Source organism: Channa argus, chromosome 17 (genome assembly GCF_033026475.1).
Source record: "Channa argus isolate prfri chromosome 17, Channa argus male v1.0, whole genome shotgun sequence".
Taxonomy (NCBI): Eukaryota; Metazoa; Chordata; class Actinopteri; order Anabantiformes; family Channidae; genus Channa; species Channa argus.
In genome coordinates, this window is record NC_090213.1 from 17604822 (window position 1) to 17625956 (window position 21135).

Here is a 21135-nt window from a genome sequence, read left to right on the forward strand (position 1 = left end):
TGTGTCGTGAAATTTCCAGCTTTCACGAAAACTGCCACATCTGCAAATTGAAAGCATATTCAATGGAAATGTTATTGTAAAAAGCTTGTCATACAAAATGCAACAGTCATGCAACAGTCAATGCAAATCATAATTTCTGCATTTCCACATCTTGGAAATGCAGGATCTTGGCCTCTCACTGAATGGCCTCATGTGATTCAGTGGCATGTTCACTGATCTCAGCAGGTGCAGGTACTGAGAGGAACGGCGTTTTATTTTTTATGACAAACTAACAGTCTGTGAGTGCAGCCTATAATGTTGTTTAATTTGAATTGTGTATTTGCACGTGTGTGTGTGTGTGTGTATATAAAGATAAAGATCAGTAGTCCCTGAAACCAGTAATGTTTGAGTTTTGCAAAGTTTGCATATATCAAAGCAGCATTATGAGTTTAATCTGTTGTCTGACATGTTCTACATAAGTTTTGTTATGTTGCATGACTAACTTCCTGACCTTAGTCATGTCAACAGACTTGAGTGATTATAACTGATCCTTCCCAGTATAGCCAGCATGCATGGAAATCCATAAATAAGTTTGTTTTTTAAGAATTACGCCTTTGACCTAGTCCCTGCATTGTAAAAAGATGAAGTAGCCGTAAACTGTAACAATCTCGGCATTTTGAATAGTGCAACTTAATGTATACATGAAGTATCAGGGTTTATTTTATTTCTATTAAGTGTTGGCAGAATTAGGTGCTGTGCAGATGTGGTCTGTTGCATTTTTATACTTTATCTAGTCTGATACATGATTTATGAGACTGATATTGATATTGATAATGAGTATTTTGTAAATCATTCATACAAATTGTGACCCATTTGTATGTTTGGAACTTCTCTACATCAGTTTTTTAGCATTTTGACGGCGGCCATAGTGGTGCTGACAATGTCTAGAGTGCGCTTCAGTATGATCCATCGATATTATTCAGTTTCCATCCATACCGCATATCCTCTAGAGAGCTGTAGGGAGAGGTCATGGGGATGCTCTAGATAGATCACCAGTCCATCACAGGTATAGACTTGAGTACTTGGCCTTGTACTCAAGAGTGTGAAGACCCAACCTGACTCACCAACAAGCATATTCTATTTTATGTCTGAACATAACGCAGTTGACTTTGCAGTTTCTTTTTGCCAAGCCAAGCTTTATATTTAACTGGCAGAACAAGCATTGCCAATAGTCCTATAGGCCTTGGCAGGAAATCATGTGGGTGTTTTAAAAACCGACCAAACTGTCTAAATTAAGCTTTTGTGCGGTAAAGTTGGATAAATGCATTAATAAAAGGAAGTCTGATTTGATGTGCACTATCTAGTAACAAGTCAAACAGAGTGTATGTAATCTGGGGCAGTAGTAAATCTGTTTAAGTATATTGTTTAGGCCAATGTTGCTGCCAGGGTTTTGTATAGATTCAGTTAACACAGCTTGCCAGACCTTCACCCAGCAGAGAATGAGCCTGTGGTGGTGGCAGTTGCTTGATGCTATTACACACACACTCTTTAACAGTAGTTTCACACAAGAGTCAGTCACACACAAACATGGTTCCTTTTGTATCTGCAGTGGTGTTGACGTGCAAGGCTTGGCAGAACAGAAGTGGCATTAAGCAGAGATGTAGGAGGAATTTCTACGCCTGGAGTCCGATTCCACGCACTAATGGCAGCTAGCTGCTATACAGTCACTCTGCCGCCTCCTCTCCAAATACCGAAAGCCCTCCTTTACTTTTCTACTTCTTCATTTCTTTTTCCTCCTCCTATTGTTCATGCACACTTATGTCCTTTGGCAGTCTCCTGCTTTCGCACTCTCGCTTTCTCAGTATTGACAGAAGCCTCTCTGAGTTGTTTACTATGACACCCCTCCTCCTCAGCTTTCCAAGCAGAAAAATGCCCATTGTGACTTTTTGTTGCCATTATCAGTGTCCCTCTCATTCTCGCTCCAGCAGAATCCAGATGTGGAGGAGGAATAGTGGCGAGTTTGTAATGAGCAAGTGAAAAATTAGGCAGACAACCCAGCTGGAGGGGTGTGTGGGTGTGTGTGTGTGTGTGGTGGAGAGATGTGATGCACAGTTTGAGGGAGAGCGACATGAGCACTAAAAATGTACTGTGCTTGATGAACAAGTCTTAACTGCTGAAGAATTGTTCAGTTTGTGAAACGCATGTAGAGTTTCTCGACTGCAAAGTCAAATTCTGTGCTGATATGTGAAGTAGTAGATTGAATGGAGCATAAAGATTGTCAATGATGTAGCAGAGACACGCAAGGCAACCATTACAATGGTGGTGTGCAGGTTACCCCCCCCCCCACACACACACACACACACACACACACACAACCCCCCGGGTCTGTGTCCATATTAGGGCAAAACTCAGCCAACCTCCACTCAAGCTAAGCTGAACGCTTCTTAACACGCCCTGCTAGCACATTTGCTTCAGCAAAGGAGCCTGAGGGAGATGCAGCCCCCCTAACCCAATTTGAAGGCCTGTTTTCCCAGCCAGTCAAAACAGCAGAGGGGTTTTCAAAATATATGTCGGCCAATTGTTGTTGTTGTTTTTTTGTGTAAATGGTAGGCTGGTGGTTTTTTTTTTTGGCTTACAGTTAATGGGTTTAACTTGAGCAGACATTGGCCATTTGCCACTTTGTGACCACTTTCCTTCAAAATGCCCAGTAGTTTTATAAAGTGCATGCATGTGTAGTTTAAGCTGTGCCAAGATAACAGAACCTTTAAACCTGCTGCACTGGCATTACTGCCAAGCTCCACTTCTCCCATTATTAGTGTTTACAGCTATGCTAACAACTGCTAACTCGTCCACTTAGTACTTGCCGTAGGTCACAGAATTTTCTAAAGCAGAGCAATAGAACAGGCAGGCTGTTGTTGTGTTGTGAGCATTCCTACATTATACCAGGCCTGTCAGAGGTCACAACCTTCAGTATTAACGGTTACTTGTGCAGACACTTAATTCCAACTATGATGGGATCTTTGTGATATAGCTTAGGATACTTTGTTTGATAACACTTATTGAAACACACCATTTAAACAATTAATTTGTGCTTGCCAGTCTTTTTCATAGACATTCCTAAACGAGTTATTTCATGTCATTGGTGTTTTGATTTTGATTTCGTTTTGGTTTATAAGAAGTTCCTGTTTGAGGAAATGGGTTTACTTACAGTACAGACTAACCGAACTAGTGGTTTTTCATAGAACATTTTAGAAGTAGTTCCACTTGTTTTTTTGGAATTTACTTTGTAGTCACACGAAAACAAGTATAGGTGTTGAATATAAGTGATTAGAAAACTGGCGACGTAACATGCAGGGGTGCTTGAATGTTAGGAATTTACTTGATCAGGTTTCCACACAAGAACTGAAACTAGTGGGGAGGGAAGCCTTAAAGGAATCCAATAAAACAAATGAGATTAAAATGATGCCTCTTTAATTACTTACTCTGGGAAACACACAGTATGTTCAATCTGAAGCACCGAGCAGTAGCAATGTGAGTAGTATGTTTTGGTTAATAGTTAACTGACACACTGCCAAAGTTCTCTGGGAGGATCATCCACGTCTTTATTTTTGTGCTGCAGATGACATGACATAGCCATTAATTAGATTGTATTAGGCTCTATAATTATTTAGTTTTATATGTCACACAGAATACCCTGTGGCGAATAGTTCAAATGCAAATGGTGTTACACCCCTTCTAAAGATGGGAGGAAGAAAATCCAAATTAATACACAGTAGTTAAAGGGACGTTTGCTTGCCTCATTGACAGATGCCTCAACATATCAGACCAAGGTTTTGTAAGTTGTTTCAGCAAAAGGACAGTGAGCAGTTAGTATATCATCTTTATTATATAAATTATTTTTTCTAGTTGCCACTTTTCATGTCTGATCACTTGCCAAAAGTGGCTGGTACAGGTGAATAATCTCCCAGACACTAAAGATAGACAATGTAGATAAACCTCTTTTTTGCCAAGCTGTAACCCAGCTTGGCAATGTGCTACTCGGAATCTGGAACAAAACAAAAACCAATTCTGTGTTTGATTAGGTTTGAAATATACCAAAATAAAGGGAGATTGTTACTGGTAGATTATCTACCAGGATACAGGAAAGGGAATATTTTCTCTTTGACCTCTGAACATGCTTTTGGGCTGACGGATGTATGCTGAAGATGCTGAGAGTTACCGCAGCCTGAGGAAGCAAAGTGGCATCAGATTCCAGAAACTGCTGATCAGGTTCAGCCGGCTTAGAAAATACCTTCTGGTTTCCTGTTTTTTTGTGTTCCTACATCATAGGTATGTCTTAGCCCATGTTATGACTGCATACTAAAGGAGTAACGTTGTTTGTTTTTTATTTTTTAGTTACTGTATTTAGAATGATCATTCGTGATTTTGTTTTTTGTTATTTCTATGAACAACACTTTTTTAAAGGTGACATACTTTTTCTCATGATATTGTGATGTGATGTTAAACAGCCTACAATTCCAAACCTGTGTAAATGCTCCGTGTAAGACAAAAGCCCAAATTTCCGTCCCCCTTCTTCCAGCATGGTATTCTACTTTCCACACACTCTGCTGTATGAATGTCATGGAAGTCCATAAATGGACATCGACACGCATAAGACGGTGTTTCCAATAAAAACATTTTCAAGCACAGCGCTAAGAAGACTGTAGATGTTTTGCGCACGTGTTGTAATTTTTATATATTATTTGTTTGTTCTTTCAGCTTATCCTGTGAGTTCAGTGCCAGCACAGCGGATCATTTTGTTTTTACGTTGGATGCTCTTCCTGATGCAACCTTCCCCTATTTCTACTGGGATGTTTTTGCTAAAATAGCTGAAAGTTTACCTTTTGCTGAAATGGCTGAAATGAAATGTGCTTCCTTCCTGGTTGGGCAAACTTCAGGGCCAATTAGCCTTAAAAACTTAAAAGGCAAATATAAGATGTTGATGATATCATAATTAAAACGGGTATAAAAGTATACTGAAATATATATTGAACTGCGTTTTTAACTGAAAGCATGCTGAAATACTTAGGTGTCAAAAAAAAAACATACGGAAGTAAGAATAATACTAAAGCTTAGGATATCATTACTGTGAATGGCATTCACTGTAGATGAGGGGGGAAAATATGTAGCTAGATAAAATCCACATAATGAAGTTCATCCATCCATTATCTACAACCATTTATGTAGTTCATCCTAAATGTCATTAGACGATAGGCGGGGTACATCCTGGACAGATTACCTGTCTGTCTTGGGGCTAATACAGAGAGACATAAGCCCCTTTCAAACATGAACTCTAATTCAGACATTTTCCAGACTTTCTCTGGGGTGGGTGTATATGTGTGAACGCAAACGTCCAAGTCTGTTAGCCCCGACATTTTATATCCAACCGAGCTCATTAGTGAAGAGGCGGTAATACTCTGGAGAATTCACAATCAGTTTAGTGGACATGTTTATGACGTCCATTTCATAAAACTGCCACGAAACCGGCCAAATACAAACCCCTGAAGGCAAAGAATTAATTCATTCTTTCAACCCAACAACAATGCTGAACTGGAAGGACAACAAAATTCGTCAACTTCTGTCAGGAAGGGCAGAACCAGATTACAAAGCAAAACACTGTCACTTCCGCAGCTTTGTTTTTTGGGCCATGTTCTGTCCCCTGATCATAGTACCTGAGCACCACCGCTTGAGTATTTTGTTGCAATTGAGAATGCATTTCACACAGGTTATCTCCCAATGTTGGCTACATGCCTGAAAGGGAACAATGTCAGGACCTGATCCCCCTGACGAGTTCATGTCTGAAACAGGCTATACTCTGACAGTCATTCACACTCACATTTTAATGTTAATCACATTTTATACATTTAATATAAAGACCACGTTCAGAAACCTGCTATTATTTCACACAATCAGATACGTACATCTAGAGGTTAGTGATGTCCACATTTCCTCTCACTCTAAAATCTCTAAAACCAGAGCTCATTGGGCTGTTTTGAATCCATCAACATTCATCAGCTGTTGCCATGCAGAAAGAAAGAAAGAGGTATTTCACAACTGAGACAAACTCATACACATTAATTAACTCATGGGAGGTTTGAGGTCTTCCAGCCCATTGAATGTCCATTGAGGGTTAACCCTTTTTTGAACCCTCAGAGGGTATCTGATGAAGCCAGATGTGTCTCTCCCTACCTTACCCTATTCTTCTGTCGCTCCCTCACTCTTTCTTTTGCTTTCCACGCTGCATTAGGGGACAGGGTTTTGCCATTAGGGACACATCCAAACATACCAAGAACAGATATGAAAATCTAATCCAAAAATGGTCTCACTTGGCACCTGTATTTCTCTTTTACTCTCTCGAAAATTAGCACACCAACTTCCCTTGTGTGACCACATGGGAAATGTGTGTTCCTTTTAGTTGTGGAGATGCTGCTCATTCATGTAAATAATTTATTTACAAGTTTAGTTTAGTTTAGTTAGTGATCAACAGCTCTCAAACTATTCAGAGTTTGTGTCTAGGCCTCCTGTTGCCAGTTCTGTGGAGGATGTAATGGATAAGCAATAGCAGACTTGGCCAGGAATTATAATTAAGTTTGGTCACAAACTGCATGGATTTTTATTGGTGCTTATACATATTTCGAATTATTCAACCAATTGAGTGACTTAAATTCTCTTTATCAGAAACACAATCAAGTACTGGGTGCATTAAGCTTCTCTTAGATTTTAGATGCATAATTACTGCTGGAGTTTTGTGCACAAATTAGTAATAGCTGCTTGTAAAACAGTAATAACCATGTATGACTTACTCTACTCAGATGATGATTATTGAATTGATGTTATTTATGTAAAGACGACTGGCAACAAGGCAAAACTTTTTCAGGGAATAGTTATCATTTATAGCAGTGATGTGTTTACAATCACTAAACTGCAACTCTGATGTGTTTTTCTGAATGTAGAGATTCCAGGAAAAACAAAGTTATGACGAAAGACCCAGCTCTGGAATCTTGCTGTCTTATTATTAGTTTTATCATTATTGTGCTCACACTTTATTAATTACTCATTGATTTTTTTTTATAGAGAGAGAGAGAGTTGAATTATATATAACATTATTTAGTAAATATTACAGCCTAAGGGAGTTGTGTCAGCATCTTTCATGTTTTTTTTTTCCTGATGCACCTGTCATACTTTCAGGTCTAGATATTTTATCTGATAAAACAGTTTTAAAACACTTAAGCAGTCAACCTTGATAAATGTTCTTTGACTTTGTCTCCTTGTATCTCTGTGCTCATCACGCTCCCATCACTGCAAGCTGAGTATCCAAACACGGGGTCTTACTTAACTGAATTTACCCGTTTCCTGTACATTTCAACATAGTATGACACAAATCTATAATTCAATAGCCCTCCAGTAAAATCTACTGTATGTCACTGCAGCTTACAGTGTTGTTGTTGTTTTTTTGTGTCATTTTTAAGGCTGGCGTGTAGAAGCCACTTAACATATTCTGTTAAGTGCCTCAATGTTTCATTCACTGTTAGTAATGGCATAGTTGTAATCCGTGTTTGCCACAGTTTCCTGTGCATAGTGTATATCAGCGTCTTTTGACATTTTTCTGTCTGCCGGTTTTGGCTTTGTTGTAGAAAAACCACACTTCAATCTGTTGTTGGATAAATTTGCATTAGATTATAATATGTACTCACTGATTTGCTGAGTACTGGGTGGTTTGGAGCTAATGTTGGACAAGTAAACACACTTTGTAAATATAACTGCTATGGCAGATAAGAGGTTTATGTGAATGTTTGCTCTTATGGTCCATTAAACCCAGTGAACTGTATGATATGTAATCTTTTGTCTTCTTGTGTAAACTTTGAGTACAGATCCTTGTAGTCGGGCTTCCACTGGACAATCGGTGTTCCACATTAATGCACCTCAAAGACACTTGTGCCTTTCAGATTGTCATGTCCCAACAGTTTCCTGTATTCACGTGGATCAGATTTAAAAACACTTCTACATGAAGGGAAAACCCTTTTGACTAACTTTCAGATGTGCTCTACAGCGGGTCCTGTTCTACTTTCTTTCGTCAGTTTATTCCCTTCTGCGACGCAATAATTATTAATATTGCCCTGCCTTTGTAGGTTTTTGGACTTTGTTTGGATAACAATTCCTTTTTTTTTTGAGCAAATTCCCTCAGGGTTATTTCTTTCATTTTTCTTCTTGTCTTTATCACCCGCCCTGCAGACTGTCACTCTCAGGTTCTACCCAGTGGGTTTGGCAGCTTCTTTGCCATGCATTCAACCAGAAGTGACAGCTGCTTTCATCATACACCTTCCCTTTTTCCAAACGGTAAACCATCGAAGAACAAAGTGTATGTGTGTATATATCTCCTCCGAGGTTCCACTCTGTCATGTTCATGTGCTTCCCCTGTTTTAACGGACGTCTCTGCTGTCACCATGGAAACAGATGGCTCTTACACAAGGCGTCTGAGGCAAAGGCGTGTGGCTGTGCACAAGAGAGACAGTTCATGTTGTCATGATGATAGTATTTAATGTCTTTTTGGTGGGATGTATTAAGGGCAATTGTCGAGATTCCAAGATTTAAAGACACTTAAGAGCCTGGCTGTGTAAATTAATAGATAATGTCACTGAAATAAAACATTTGCACACATTGTGCAAATTAACATCCATAAATGAGGACACAGGACGCACACTTTTTTTTAAAATTCAGTTCTCATTACATCAGCAGCAATTAGTATTCTTCACACACATTGATGCAGCATTGGATTTCAGGCTGAGAGCAGGTAAATTGGTAGGAGCTTTTCACTTGTTCTTATAAAAAGGTGGTGAGTGTGACTTCAATGTGTCATCCTCTAAGATACAGTAACTAAGATATAATCACAAACTGAGGTAAATTTGTTAATTCAATTTAGGTTTTAAAAAATTTTTTTTGAAACTTGATATGCCTACATTCATATGTATTAAAGCCCTCAATTATAAATTATATCGCTACATCTTGTTTGAGTATTAACTTACTATGGGACATAGAAGGGCTATATTATTGTGTTATTCCTGTTAAACGACTGGAAAATTCCATTCCTGCTCTGGATTGATATTTCCTGAAAAACATGTTTATTTTTTAGCTGTATGTATCCCCCTCCTCCTTGTAATGGCTCTACCACCTACTGGGATGATTGACAGATTTCCTGACTGACTCATCTGCTGACTGCCTGGCTAAATTTTGGCGTTGCTCACTGAAGAGGTTATACCTAAATGATAGCCAATGGCTATTTGCCAATCTGGATTCATGTCTGTTGGCTGTTTTTGTAAATAGGCTTCTTGGCTAATTAAATTAATAATATTCAGGGTTTTGTAAGTTAGTTGACTGCCTGGTGACATCTGTCAGTGTCTGTGTTAACATTCCAAACACAGCAACAATGAAAGAGAGAGAGAGAAAGGAACAAGGCAACAAAGGAGAAAGAAAAGAGTGGGTGGATTAAAAAAGTAGAAATCAAGAGAGAAAATTTGGATATGTAATAATTAAAGTGTCTGCTCTCATCAGCGCTCAGTCTGTGCTGTCCACATGGTGGCTTTGCATGTCTGTGTTTCAAAGAGGCCCAGAAGGGACACATGAAGTGTGCATACATGTGTCTATGTCTGTGGACCTAGCGTGGCATGAGTTTGAAGTCCACTCATGTGTCAGACTGTGGGGATTAGTAACACACAGCTATGCCCTTATAAGGATACTGCCTAGTATCCCTATGGGTCTGTCCATCCATCCATCCATCCATCCCAACTTTTTTTTATGTGCGCTCATCCAGAAAGAGTGAAACGCTTGGGGCTAGACATCCCATTCCTGTCTGGGAGAATCTGTACATTATATATATATAATTTCTCCTGTAACATGTTCAGTTCTCTTTGTCTGTATTCTGTTTTATATGGATTACTGAGTAAAACTAGATCAGATTAATATCTCCATTTAAATTACCAAAAATATGTCATAATGTAGTATTATGATAAGCTAATTTTACAATCAGGGTGAGTGTAGTTTCTTTCAGAAAGCGCTGACAGGTTGGATTTTTGTACTGTTTAATTTGTATCTAGGTCACAGTTCTTTTGAAAAAAAGATATGTTTTAAACCCTTAGAATATTCTCAGATAGTAGTAGTAGTGGTGGTAAATAAAATTTTAAGATGCATGTAGTTTTAGTCGCCTCTATATTTGTAAGATATGATGAATGCCAGTTTTTTTCACCTGTTCATTGTAACGTATGCAAAAATGTATACGTGCTCAATGACAAAGGTTGTTTTTATTATTAATTTCTCCTCTCACCCTGGAGGGATTCACGGTACAGTGGATCCCAGTGACCATTAGCAGCCACATTTTGTCAGAGGACATTTAATACTCCAGTGAACATGCAACAGACTGATGCTTAATCAGCTTTATTTTGGATTTAACATACAAGGGTGTAGATTTCCCTGCTGAATAATTCAGTGGTGTGTTTTATGATGCGGGCAGGCTTGTATTTGTTTGCTGAGTGCTTGTACACATAAGAAGAATAAGAGTTGATTAATGTGGAAAGTTGATACTGCAGACTGTCACTGTCTCATTTTTTTTTTCAACTTTATTTATATAGCGCCAATTCACAACAAAGTCATCTCAAGGTGCTTTACAAAATAAAGTCAAGATTATAAAGATGTATAGAGAGAACCCAACAATTCCCCCTGGAGCAAGCCATAGGCAACAGTGGAGAGAAAAAAACTCCCTTTAACGGGAGAAACCTCCCGCAGAACCAGGCTCAGGGTGGGCAACCATCTGGCTTGGACAGTTAGGGTGAGTGGAAAGTGGAGAGAGGAAAAAAGAAAAGAGCAACAACAAAACCTTGTGCAGGTTGGTAAGACCAGTAGCTGCACACTAGAAAACACACAGCTCCAAAGCCGGGGACACCTGCAGAAAGGGACAGAGAGAGGTAGACAGAGAAGGAGAAGGACAACCACGGGAGAAAGAAGACACAAAGTTAATTTCATACAGTGGTGACAATTGTGGGGTGAGAGGAGAGGAGAGAGGGACAAGAGTAGGAAAGGAGCTCGGTGCATCAGGGGCGTCCTCCAGCAGTCTAAGCCTATAGCAGCATGACTATAACTAAGTATAAGTTTTATCAAAGAGGAAGGTCTTAAGCCTAGACCTCAAAGTAGAGAGGGTGTCTGCTTCCTGAATCTGATCTGGGAGCTGGTTCCACAGGAGAGGAGCTTGATAGCTAAAGGTATCTCCCAGTCTACCTTTGGAAATTCTGGGAACCACAAGTAGGCCTGCATTCTGAGATCGAAGTGGTCTACTGGGATGATATGGTGCTATGAGGAATTTTAGATATAATTGACCTTGACTGTTTACAGATGTACAATGGGAACAGATGGGCATGCACACACATATTTAAAACATGCTGTGTGATTGTTTTCTGACCCATATCGTTTACCTCTACTCAGTCCATATTGATTTTAAAAGAAATCTATCTATTTATTTATTTATTTATTTAGTGTTTTATTAACTTTTTTTTTCAGAGGCAAAGAAAAAAGCGGATGTTATAGCCAGCAGCCTGTGGTCCTCCAACAGAGAAGGTACGTGACTCACACACATACAAACTCTCACATACACACACACTCATGCATGCTCTTCTCCTATAAAAACAGTTTTCAGGCTAGTGTGGTCATGTTTGGTTAAGACTACTCTGTAAGCTGCTGCTGAAGCACATCATGACATGAGAGTGGCAGGGATTAGCCTGCACTTGTTTTATTAAGACCAAAACTTTCTCCTTCAGGGGCTGTTTAAACAGCCTCAGTAAAGGCAGTTAAAGAGAAGCATTTAGTTTGTATTTATGGAATGTGAAAAATAAATAATGATATACTGATAATAAGCATGATTGCTTATTGTTTAATTATCTACGTACTGATGTGACAGGTTTTGTTTGTGCAATATTCGTAGTGATAAATCAAAATTCTAAACATTCCTGCTGCCAACTCATCAAATCGCTTAACTATCTTTTTTTTTTCTGGCCCCATGAATCTGAATAAATAAAACATCTTAATATCAGAGAAAAGGTCTGTTAATATTAACATATTGAGCAATAAAAATGTATCCACTATTATTAATATAACACCTGAGGCAAATAAGTCTTAAATGAGCGAAGTTGAAAACTATTGAAAGCTATCAAAGAAATTATAGTTTGTGTAAAAGAAGCTTTAACTAGTGTATGTTCGTCATGACTTGGCCTGCACAATATATATCATTTCACCGGCGCAACTGTGGATCAGGAGTTAGAGCAGTCGTCCACCGAACCCAGGGTTGTTGTTTCGATCCCCGAAGCTCGTGTGTGTGTGTGTGTGTGTGTGTGTGTGTGTGTGTGTGTGTGTTAATGGCCTGCACTGACAGGGGCAGGAAGGTAGAGCGGTTGTCCACTAATCTCACAAAATGTTGGTTCGATCCCCACCTCCTCCGGTCACTGGTCGCAGCGTCCTTGAACAAGAGACTGAACCCCAACTTAGTTGCTCCTGGTGAGTGTTGGCTCCCCCATCGGTGTGTGTGTGTGTGTGTGTGCTTGTGAGTGCGAATGGGTGAATGAGAAGTAGTGTAAAGCGCTTTGAGTTCCAATAGGTTTAAAAGTGCTATATAAGTGCAGATCATTTACTGCTTAGCATTGTCATTGTCATGTTCGTATGTCTCAGTAGTCGCTTGCGGATTTGCTATGTGAAGCCAAATGAACTCAAACATATCATGTTGCAGTTTCCAGCAAACTACAATAGGTAAACATGAGTTGTCCGTGACTAATGCTCATGGTTCATTAACATTCACAGCAAAACGAGCGTGGAACCTGGATGACAAACGGATCTCACTCATTCCAAAAAATTAATTGAGGTCAAAGGTGGATTGTGGAGTTGTTGGCGAGTTTGTCAGTTTCTGCAACACAGATCAACTCATCGCATCACTTATCATAGTGGAAAGTGTTTTTTTTGTTCTGTTTTATTCCTGTTTCAGGGAGTTTCTTTTACTTTTTATTACTATAAAATCTGTTTTTCTTGTAAATGGTCTTAAAAAAAGGAAATTTACAGAGTATCCCTTTTTATAAATGTGACATTTCCCCTTAATCTAACCCATGTCAGCTGATAGTTTAAATACTATGGGAAAGAGGAAAGTCAGAGTTTCCACACTTTCAATATTGGCCATATAGATAAATGGTAGTGAAAGAGGAACAAGCAGACTAGAAAAATCCCTACATTCTCATGTATAGACTGAAGGATGACGATGAGAAAATGCATCTAAATTCATGGTGCTTCTAATCAGGTTGAATAAATGTGTTCAAAATCTCAATTGGCTTAACTAAGAACCTGGTTCTCCAAGTGTGGTTCTATACGCATTATGGCTCCACCACTAAATTACAGAGAATTGCATTACGCAAGTGCTAAGTTTCAAGTCTCTCTGCACACTCATGCTTGTTAGCTCCTACTTCTACTTTTGTTTTGTTTGTGTTTATTTGTTCTCCTGTTGTTGTTGTTTATTTGGGGGGGGGGGGGGGGGGGGTCTCGTCATTGTTTGAAAGTAATTAATAGCATAAATTCCCATCCCAGCTGTGTTAACCCAGGTGTTGCATCTGTGTTTGGTGATGTGATTTTAGGCTTTTAAACAGACTTAAGTTTATTCAAACCATAGTGATTCTTATGATTTACAGTACTTTTCTTCACCTTCTGTATATTCCTCTGAGTATGAGTTGAATTGTATTTGGAGTGCAGGTCTGCTGTTTAATTTCCTTCCTTTTCTTCCTTTTTAGACACACTATTATATTTTCCATGCTTAAAATTAACAATTGTGTGTATATCAAGTTTTTGGCCGTCTTACGTTTTTTTTTTTGTGTACAATATTTGGGATGTAGCTTGCACAAAATAAATGGGTAATGTAAAAATGTATATATATATTTTTTATAGTTGTTCTAAACAGTTGTTTAGAAATGTAGATTTTTCTTTAATCAGCAGTTACCTTAACATCCTAAAGGGCAATGCAGCTACATTTTGGGCACTTTATGTGAACATGTGAACACAACAACCTTTATTGTCATTGAGCATACATACATATTGCACAAACACATCACAATAACAATTCTTTCTCTGCATTTAACCCATCCCCCTGGGAGGCGCAGTGGGCAGCCACGAGGGTGTCCCCGGGGAGACAGCAGTGGAAGAGACTTTCATATTGGCATTCTTTTTTTGAAAGCTTAAAACTATGTTTTTACCTTTTTATTGTCAGATGATCTGTCGTGCATCCGGAACAAGCAGCTTCCTTACAATTGTCACTAATTGAACTGAGCTTTAACAATAAACTGGTACCTGAGGCTAGCGAAACCAGTGTTTAGCTGGAGATCAAGGCAAGCGAGACTGTATGAGAACTTGTTGTAGCTGTAAGTCGGGATTTGTCTCGGACAATCAATGTTGCTATGGCACATTTACCTGCATGGTATTGTTCACAAGTTTAAGCCTTGCCTGTAACAAGTAAAAGTAAGCTAGCAACGCCCTCTTCTGGTTAATTTTTTTCGTCTTTAATCAAATTTTCATTGTGGTTTCAAGGCACTTAGGATCAGACATGTTGTGAAGATTTAAATTTCTGTACAATTAAACTGAATTGTCACAAGAGTATAAATTTGTGATTGTGTGACAAGGAATGAATACCATGACTGAAAATAGCTGGCTTGCTGGAGGCTGTGCAAAGACATGCAGTATGATTATCATGTGCATACTGCAGCACAGTGTCGCTTTTGTTGTGACTTCACACGTCAGAGAAAATTGGATTTCTGTGTCTGTCTTAAAAAAAAAAAAAAAAAAAAAAAGCGAATGTTTTTAAATCTTTGTACAGTATAAATCTGCCTTAACAGTTTATCATTTTCTTTTCTTTTATAAAAGTCACCTTCAGAAAACAACTTTTGTTTTCCACGCGACATGAATGTAGTGTCTGTTTTAAATTTTACTACTTGCAGTTCCCTGTGATGTACCGTGACCATTTTACTGTAATTACAGCCTCACGCTATCCTGCTGTACATTTAAGTCCTGTGATTACAGAGTTTGTGACCACCCTCCATGGCTGAGAAGGTAGACTTTTCCCAGGAAATTGCTACTTACCTACTGCCTTTTGGCCTCCAATTAAACCTTTTATAAAGTATAACTGCCATTTCGAACTACAGTACATGACTGTGTTTGGCCATGTTTAGAATAGACTAAGTTAAAGAAATAAAGGAAACTTTGAGACTGCTCCAGCAAAGGTGGGAGGAAATGTTGCTTGTTCAGCCTTTTTACCCACTAAAACAGGGAGACATAGCATATGCATACCCACCCATAATGTGAAGGAAGTTCCACTTTTCTAGGATGGATTTTTTTTAAATAAGAACAGTGTATTTGCATACTGATAAAAACAAACAAATTCACCTCTACAGTAGAAATACATTTATTTGGGTTCCCTTCACCTGTGTTTCCGTTCATCAATGGGACCAAATTAGTTTATGAAGTGCCACTTATTGAAGGCTATTGCAGAGCTCAAATGATCAGTCAGAATAAAGGCCTCACATTCGGTTTTCAGCCTTATATTTGTTTGAACTGTTGGTTGAAACAATGTGACGCATTTGATCTTGTGAGATTTTTGAAGAAAATTTGTTTTATACAGACTGAAATGTTCTCTACTACTATCAATCAGAACATATAGAAACAACCTCTGTTGTAGAGGAGTCATATTTGTGTGATGAAGGAATTTTCATGTGCTTTAAGTTGTCACAATTTGCTTGTCTGTAAAATGTGTTCACTGCCCTATGGATCTTTTCTCTTCTTATTTAGTTTAATATTAAATCATAGTCACTGTAATTTGGCTTTTCTGACAAACTTGCACGATTATTTAATGTCTAAATAAAAACCGATCTCTACAGAGTAATGCTGATTCAAAATGGAAAATCAGTGATTGTGCCACCCTTAAAATAACTGGCCTAAATCGGCACACGCGGCTACATTTAGAAGTCACACGCAATTATTGAAATGGAGATCACCTAAGTGCAGTAAATGTTTTATAAGGAAAAGAAATGAGAAAGGAAAATGTCTAACTGGGTTATAACTTTTTCAGGCCTTTTGTCCATACATTGAATGTATTTTGCATCAAATTTCATGTATTCATATTTTTCTGTGTTGTTTTTACCACTGTATTTTGACCATTAGGTTTGCTGGAATGGGTAACCTGCTTAAAGTCCTAACAAGGGAAATAGAGAACTATCCACACTTTTTCCTGGACTTTGAAAGTAAGTCTGGCACAGGATTGGAAGAAAATGGATGCAGGAAGGGAGGGGGTGTGAAAGATGTAACTGGCTCTGCTGTTACCTCTCTGTCAGCAGGTCTCTGATCCTGATGTCAAAGCCATGAAGGATGCCGCTTTGCTTTTCCCTTCTTTCTTCCACTCAGTCCTGACCTCCTGCTCTTTTGAGCGCTGATCTCCTATCTGTGTCCAGATAACTACTTTAATGACTTCTTAACATCACACATGCTTTTCTTTCTTTCTCTTTCTTGTTTTCTCTCTTGCAGAAACCAAATGGGGAATCTGTTAAAAGTGCTCACTTGCACAGAGCTTGAAGGGGGGCCAAACTTTTTCCTTGACTTTGAAAGTGAGCACAGCTTATGCCTGTCTTTCTGCTAGTCCAGTCCTCCCCTCCAGATGTATTTTTCTTTTAACCTCTCTTTGGCCACTCTAACTTGTCAGGGGTCAGTCTATTCAGCTATTGAATTGTCAACATTCACAATTGAATGTCTTATGCTTCCACTGAAAGCTGTCTTTATTATTCATGATGGATGTTAAATTCAAATTCGAATCTCTGCATGCCAAGTTATAGGAATGTAGCTGACCCATAACCTTTTCTGTCTGCCTTTCCTAATTTGTCACCTTGCATGGCTCTGTATGTATAGTAAGTTTTATTTTTCTTGTTTTTCTTTCTACATAATCATGTTATCTCTTATATATTCAGGATTAGTTTAACATATGAATGCTGTTAAGATATAACTCATTTCTCCATGTTTTATCACTACAAATTATTAAATTATCTAACTTATTACTCTTTTTTTACATAAAATAGTAGGGATGCACCAATTTATTGTCCATACATTGCTATTATTGGCCAGTATTTGCTTTGTTGACTGGCATCAGATGACAGTGGCCAATGATTTTATTTTAGTGTAGTTTAGGTAGTTAGATGATTTGGGGGAGGGGGAGTGCTTTTTTCTTTTTTTTAAATGAAAAGAATCTGCTGTGATTCCCATTAATTACCTAGAGTGTGGCGGCCCAGCAGAGTATTTTATACAGTGATTTGTTTAAAATGGGTAAAATATTATTTCAGTAGTCATACATGCAGCATATTAAATAGCTCTGCCTTACTCCTTGCATCGCTGTTTTTCTCTTTGTCAAATACCCTGTCTGTCAGTGCAGTCAGTCGTGGAGACCCAAAGCTTCAAAAGTAATTGTTAGCTAATATGTAAGGAGCATTGCTAGTGAGCAGAGCTAAATGATAGATTATAGCTGGGTTGTTCTGGTTAAAATGCAGTATATCTGCTCGTGTGCAACTGTTAATTCTTTAACTCCTATGCTGAATGTTTGCTCCTCAAACGCACATTGAAAAGTTTAGGAGTTTGACCATAGTGATTCAGCTCCTGTTTGTTTAGAATATTTCCAGGCTTTAACCAGTGCTGCTCTGTGAAGGAGGAAGAAGGCAGTCAGTTAGTGCAGCTGCAGCAGGTCAAATGGGCAGCTAACACAGAGAGATGTAGAAATATTATTGTGGGCTAATTTTAGCATTAAGTAGGAAGCACGGCGCATGTACACAACAACGTTCTTGTTTGCTCTATCATCAGGTAGCCGACAGATAAAATTTAGAGGTCTTATTAAAAGTTGTTTCAGTGGGTTTCTCCTTAAAGAACGTCTGATGAAGGACAGATAATTTATTTTTTTTGTTAAAATAAAAATGTATTTTTTCCTTTTAACTATATCAAAATGAACAGCAAAACATTTGTATCATTCATCAAACTATTATTTTAAACATTACAGGTGCATCCCTGTAAAATAGATAAATTAGCAAATGTTTTGACACAGCAAATAAATCTGCTTTGATATTTTTCTTACATTTGCAGGAAAAAAAAAACACTGTACTCCTCCACAGTGGCATTTTATCCACTCTCACAATGCAGCCAAGCTCAGGCTTTGTTTATTCAGCAAAAAGGAAATGATGGGAGTGGAAGGGTTTGAAATGTAAAACAGACCCCGGACACTGAGTTTTAATGTCAGTGATACTCTATATTTAGAGCTGTTTTTGTGGAGCTTGGCTCTTTGTAGTAGCCCAGACTTATTCTGAGAACTTTAGTTCTTTGTAGACTTTAAAGGATGTATTATAATGCATATTTACAGCTTATATTAGCTCCAACCTTATTAAAACGCATCACAACATTTCCTGAGCTGGTAAACCACTTAGATTGCCAAACATATTTAGATATATATTGAGATACATGATTTCTGTAGAGCAGTGCAAACAGTTTACACTCTTATTGAGCCATTTGTTTCTTGTTATAACCATGAAATAAATGTGAAACAAAACAATTGTCAGGTCTGTAGGTTTCACAGTAGAAACTTTGTGGCCCACGTCTGTTCAAGAGTTTGCTGCAGCCTGCTGTAAACCAGACTGCGGAGACAATTTCCTTGTAGTAAAAAAACCCATTTCCACAAAAGTTGGGATGTTGTGTTAAACGTAAACTGATGTAAATTAACTTGCATTTGTGGGTGCAGCCATAAACTGTGATCCTCAAATTCAAAATGAACATTAAAAAAAAAACACTTAGTTTTGACATTTGATCTTATTGTTTTATTTAGAATTAAAAATATGTTTCACATAATTTGCGAAACATAGCTTTTCTATTGATTTACATTTAATGCAATTAGCCAACTTTTCTGGAAATGAGGTTTGTAGAACATTTGAAGTTTCCCCACATGCTGTGCACTTATTGATCTTTTACAGTCAGTCATCAAACATTGCTATACCTACAAATTAAGTCTTATTATGGTTCTTATTGCTATAAGAGAAATGCTACTTTTTGATATCTTAAGGTGGGATGCAGTAAACACGTACAGCTAGTTACAGAGATGAGGGAACAATATACTTAATCACCAAAAATATGTCTTGATCCCTTGAGTCTATAGCTGAGTGTTTAAATTTATGTGTAGACGATTTAAAGATGTATCAGTAATTACAAGAGGATTTATTCTGCCTATATTAAAGCAATAAGTGTGTGTGTGTCTCTCTGTTAGATGCACAGCCAACAGAGGGAGAGCGAGAAGTTTGGAACCAGGTGAACTCAGTCCTTCAGGACTCAGAAAGCATCCTGTCTGGCCTGCAGGCGTACAAAGGAGCTGGTCAGGAGATCAGAGATGTAAGAAATGAAAAAACTAACAAACAAAAAAGAACTGTGTCCCACTGAGTTCTTAATTGTTGAATCCACCAAATGTACTAGGGACTTTGTCTGATGCGGTTATGCTGTTTATTTTTGTTGCAGGCAATTCAAAATCCCAGTGACCTCATGCTGCAGGAGCGAGCCTGGAACTCAGTGTGCCCACTGGTCATCAAACTTAAGAAGTTCTACAGTTTCTCACTTAGATTAGGTGTGTTTTGTTTTACTGTGTTTTTAATGACAGCCAAATTGTTTTTGTTAATTGTATTCAGTCACTTTCCTCGTTAAATACAGGGGAAATGTGTTTTAGCTTTAAAAATATACTGGAAGTTTAAAAAAGATTTTTGCTTCCCCTATAACTGCAAACTAAACAGTTTAAGGTTGGATGGCTACATTTCTTAGATACAAAACTATTTTATTTAAAATTATATTTTAAAAAATGGTGGGTTGGAATTGACATGAAAGCCTTTAAGCTAAACATCGTCTCATAACAAACTAAATATATTAGGAGAGTAGCGATACCTCAACAGCAACTGACAACTTGTCTGTGTGTTTTTCTGCAGAGAAGGCTTTGCAGAGTCTGTTGATGTCCCTGACATGTCCACCCCTCACACCTACGCAGCACCTGGAAAGGGAGCAGGCGCTGGCCAAACAGTTTGCTGAGATTCTTCACTTCACACTGCGCTTTGATGAACTCAAGGTCTGCACTGAACACTGGGGGGGGGGTTCATCTCCCAATACATTCACACCCTCAAAAACATAACCTTCCTGTATCACAGACAGTACATATTTGTTATTTGTAGGAAAGATGACATTGGTTCTGTTTATTTAAGCGATTGTTAAATGTGATGCCCTGCTTTCTTCCTTTCCTTTAGATGAGGATTCCTGCAATCCAGAATGACTTCAGCTACTACAGAAGAACCATCAGTCGAAACCGGATAAACAACATGAATGTGAGTTGTCAAGGAAGTGGAAATATGATAATTAACTTAGGTCCACATTTGCTTGCTCTAAGGTGATTTTTTTTTTTTTTTCCCCACTCACGGCAGTCAGATTGATATCAATTCATTGTCTGCACTACTTTCTCTTGTTAAGAGGATACAATCTTAGAATGATACGAATCATGAAATTGGGAAAAACAGATAACAGATAAAATAATACTATATACTATTATAATTTTATTTATATAATATTATATATTAAAAAATACTGAGCCTAAGAAAACAAACCCTCCTGCACTGACAGTTCTTATTAATCTGTGTTATTTGCATCTGTACCTACAGCTGGACATAGAGAATGAAGTCAACAATGAGATGGCTAACAGGATGTCTCTGTTCTATGCTGAGGCCACGCCGATGCTGAAAACACTGAGCAATGCAACTACAAACTTTGTGACAGAGGTGAAAATACCAATACTTACATTGTGGGGATGTGTTACTTTGAAATTCTGCTGCATGTAGAGAAGCATTAGAAAGTTTTCAGACCCCTTTGTTTTTGCACCCATTCTTTTGTACATATCTGTTTTTGATTTGATTGGATTTATTTTTTTAAATACAATTTTTACATTTAGAAGAAAATGTTTTCACTTTCATGACTAAGTGTAAATGGATAGGGAAAATTTTCATTTACAATGGA

General features: G+C 38.1%; 1 protein-coding gene across 6 annotated transcripts in view; it reads left to right on the forward strand.

The window, feature by feature from the left end:
- fam49a (family with sequence similarity 49 member A) overlaps positions 1 to 21135 on the forward strand; it is a 32510-nt gene that overhangs the window by 6828 nt on the left and 4547 nt on the right. For 2 of the 6 annotated variants that reach the window (XM_067482410.1, XM_067482411.1), the window contains exons 2-8: positions 11563 to 11619; positions 16240 to 16319; positions 19361 to 19482; positions 19606 to 19711; positions 20064 to 20200; positions 20376 to 20453; positions 20784 to 20900. In XM_067482410.1, coding sequence (XP_067338511.1) covers positions 16250 to 16319; positions 19361 to 19482; positions 19606 to 19711; positions 20064 to 20200; positions 20376 to 20453; positions 20784 to 20900 — 630 coding nt within the window. In that variant the 5' untranslated portion in view covers positions 11563 to 11619; positions 16240 to 16249. Of the gene's footprint in view, positions 1 to 11562; positions 11620 to 15077; positions 15133 to 16239; positions 16320 to 16599; positions 16680 to 19360; positions 19483 to 19605; positions 19712 to 20063; positions 20201 to 20375; positions 20454 to 20783; positions 20901 to 21135 lie in introns of those variants that run through there. The other 4 variants (XM_067482407.1, XM_067482408.1, XM_067482412.1 and 1 more) reach the window with 4 other exon arrangements.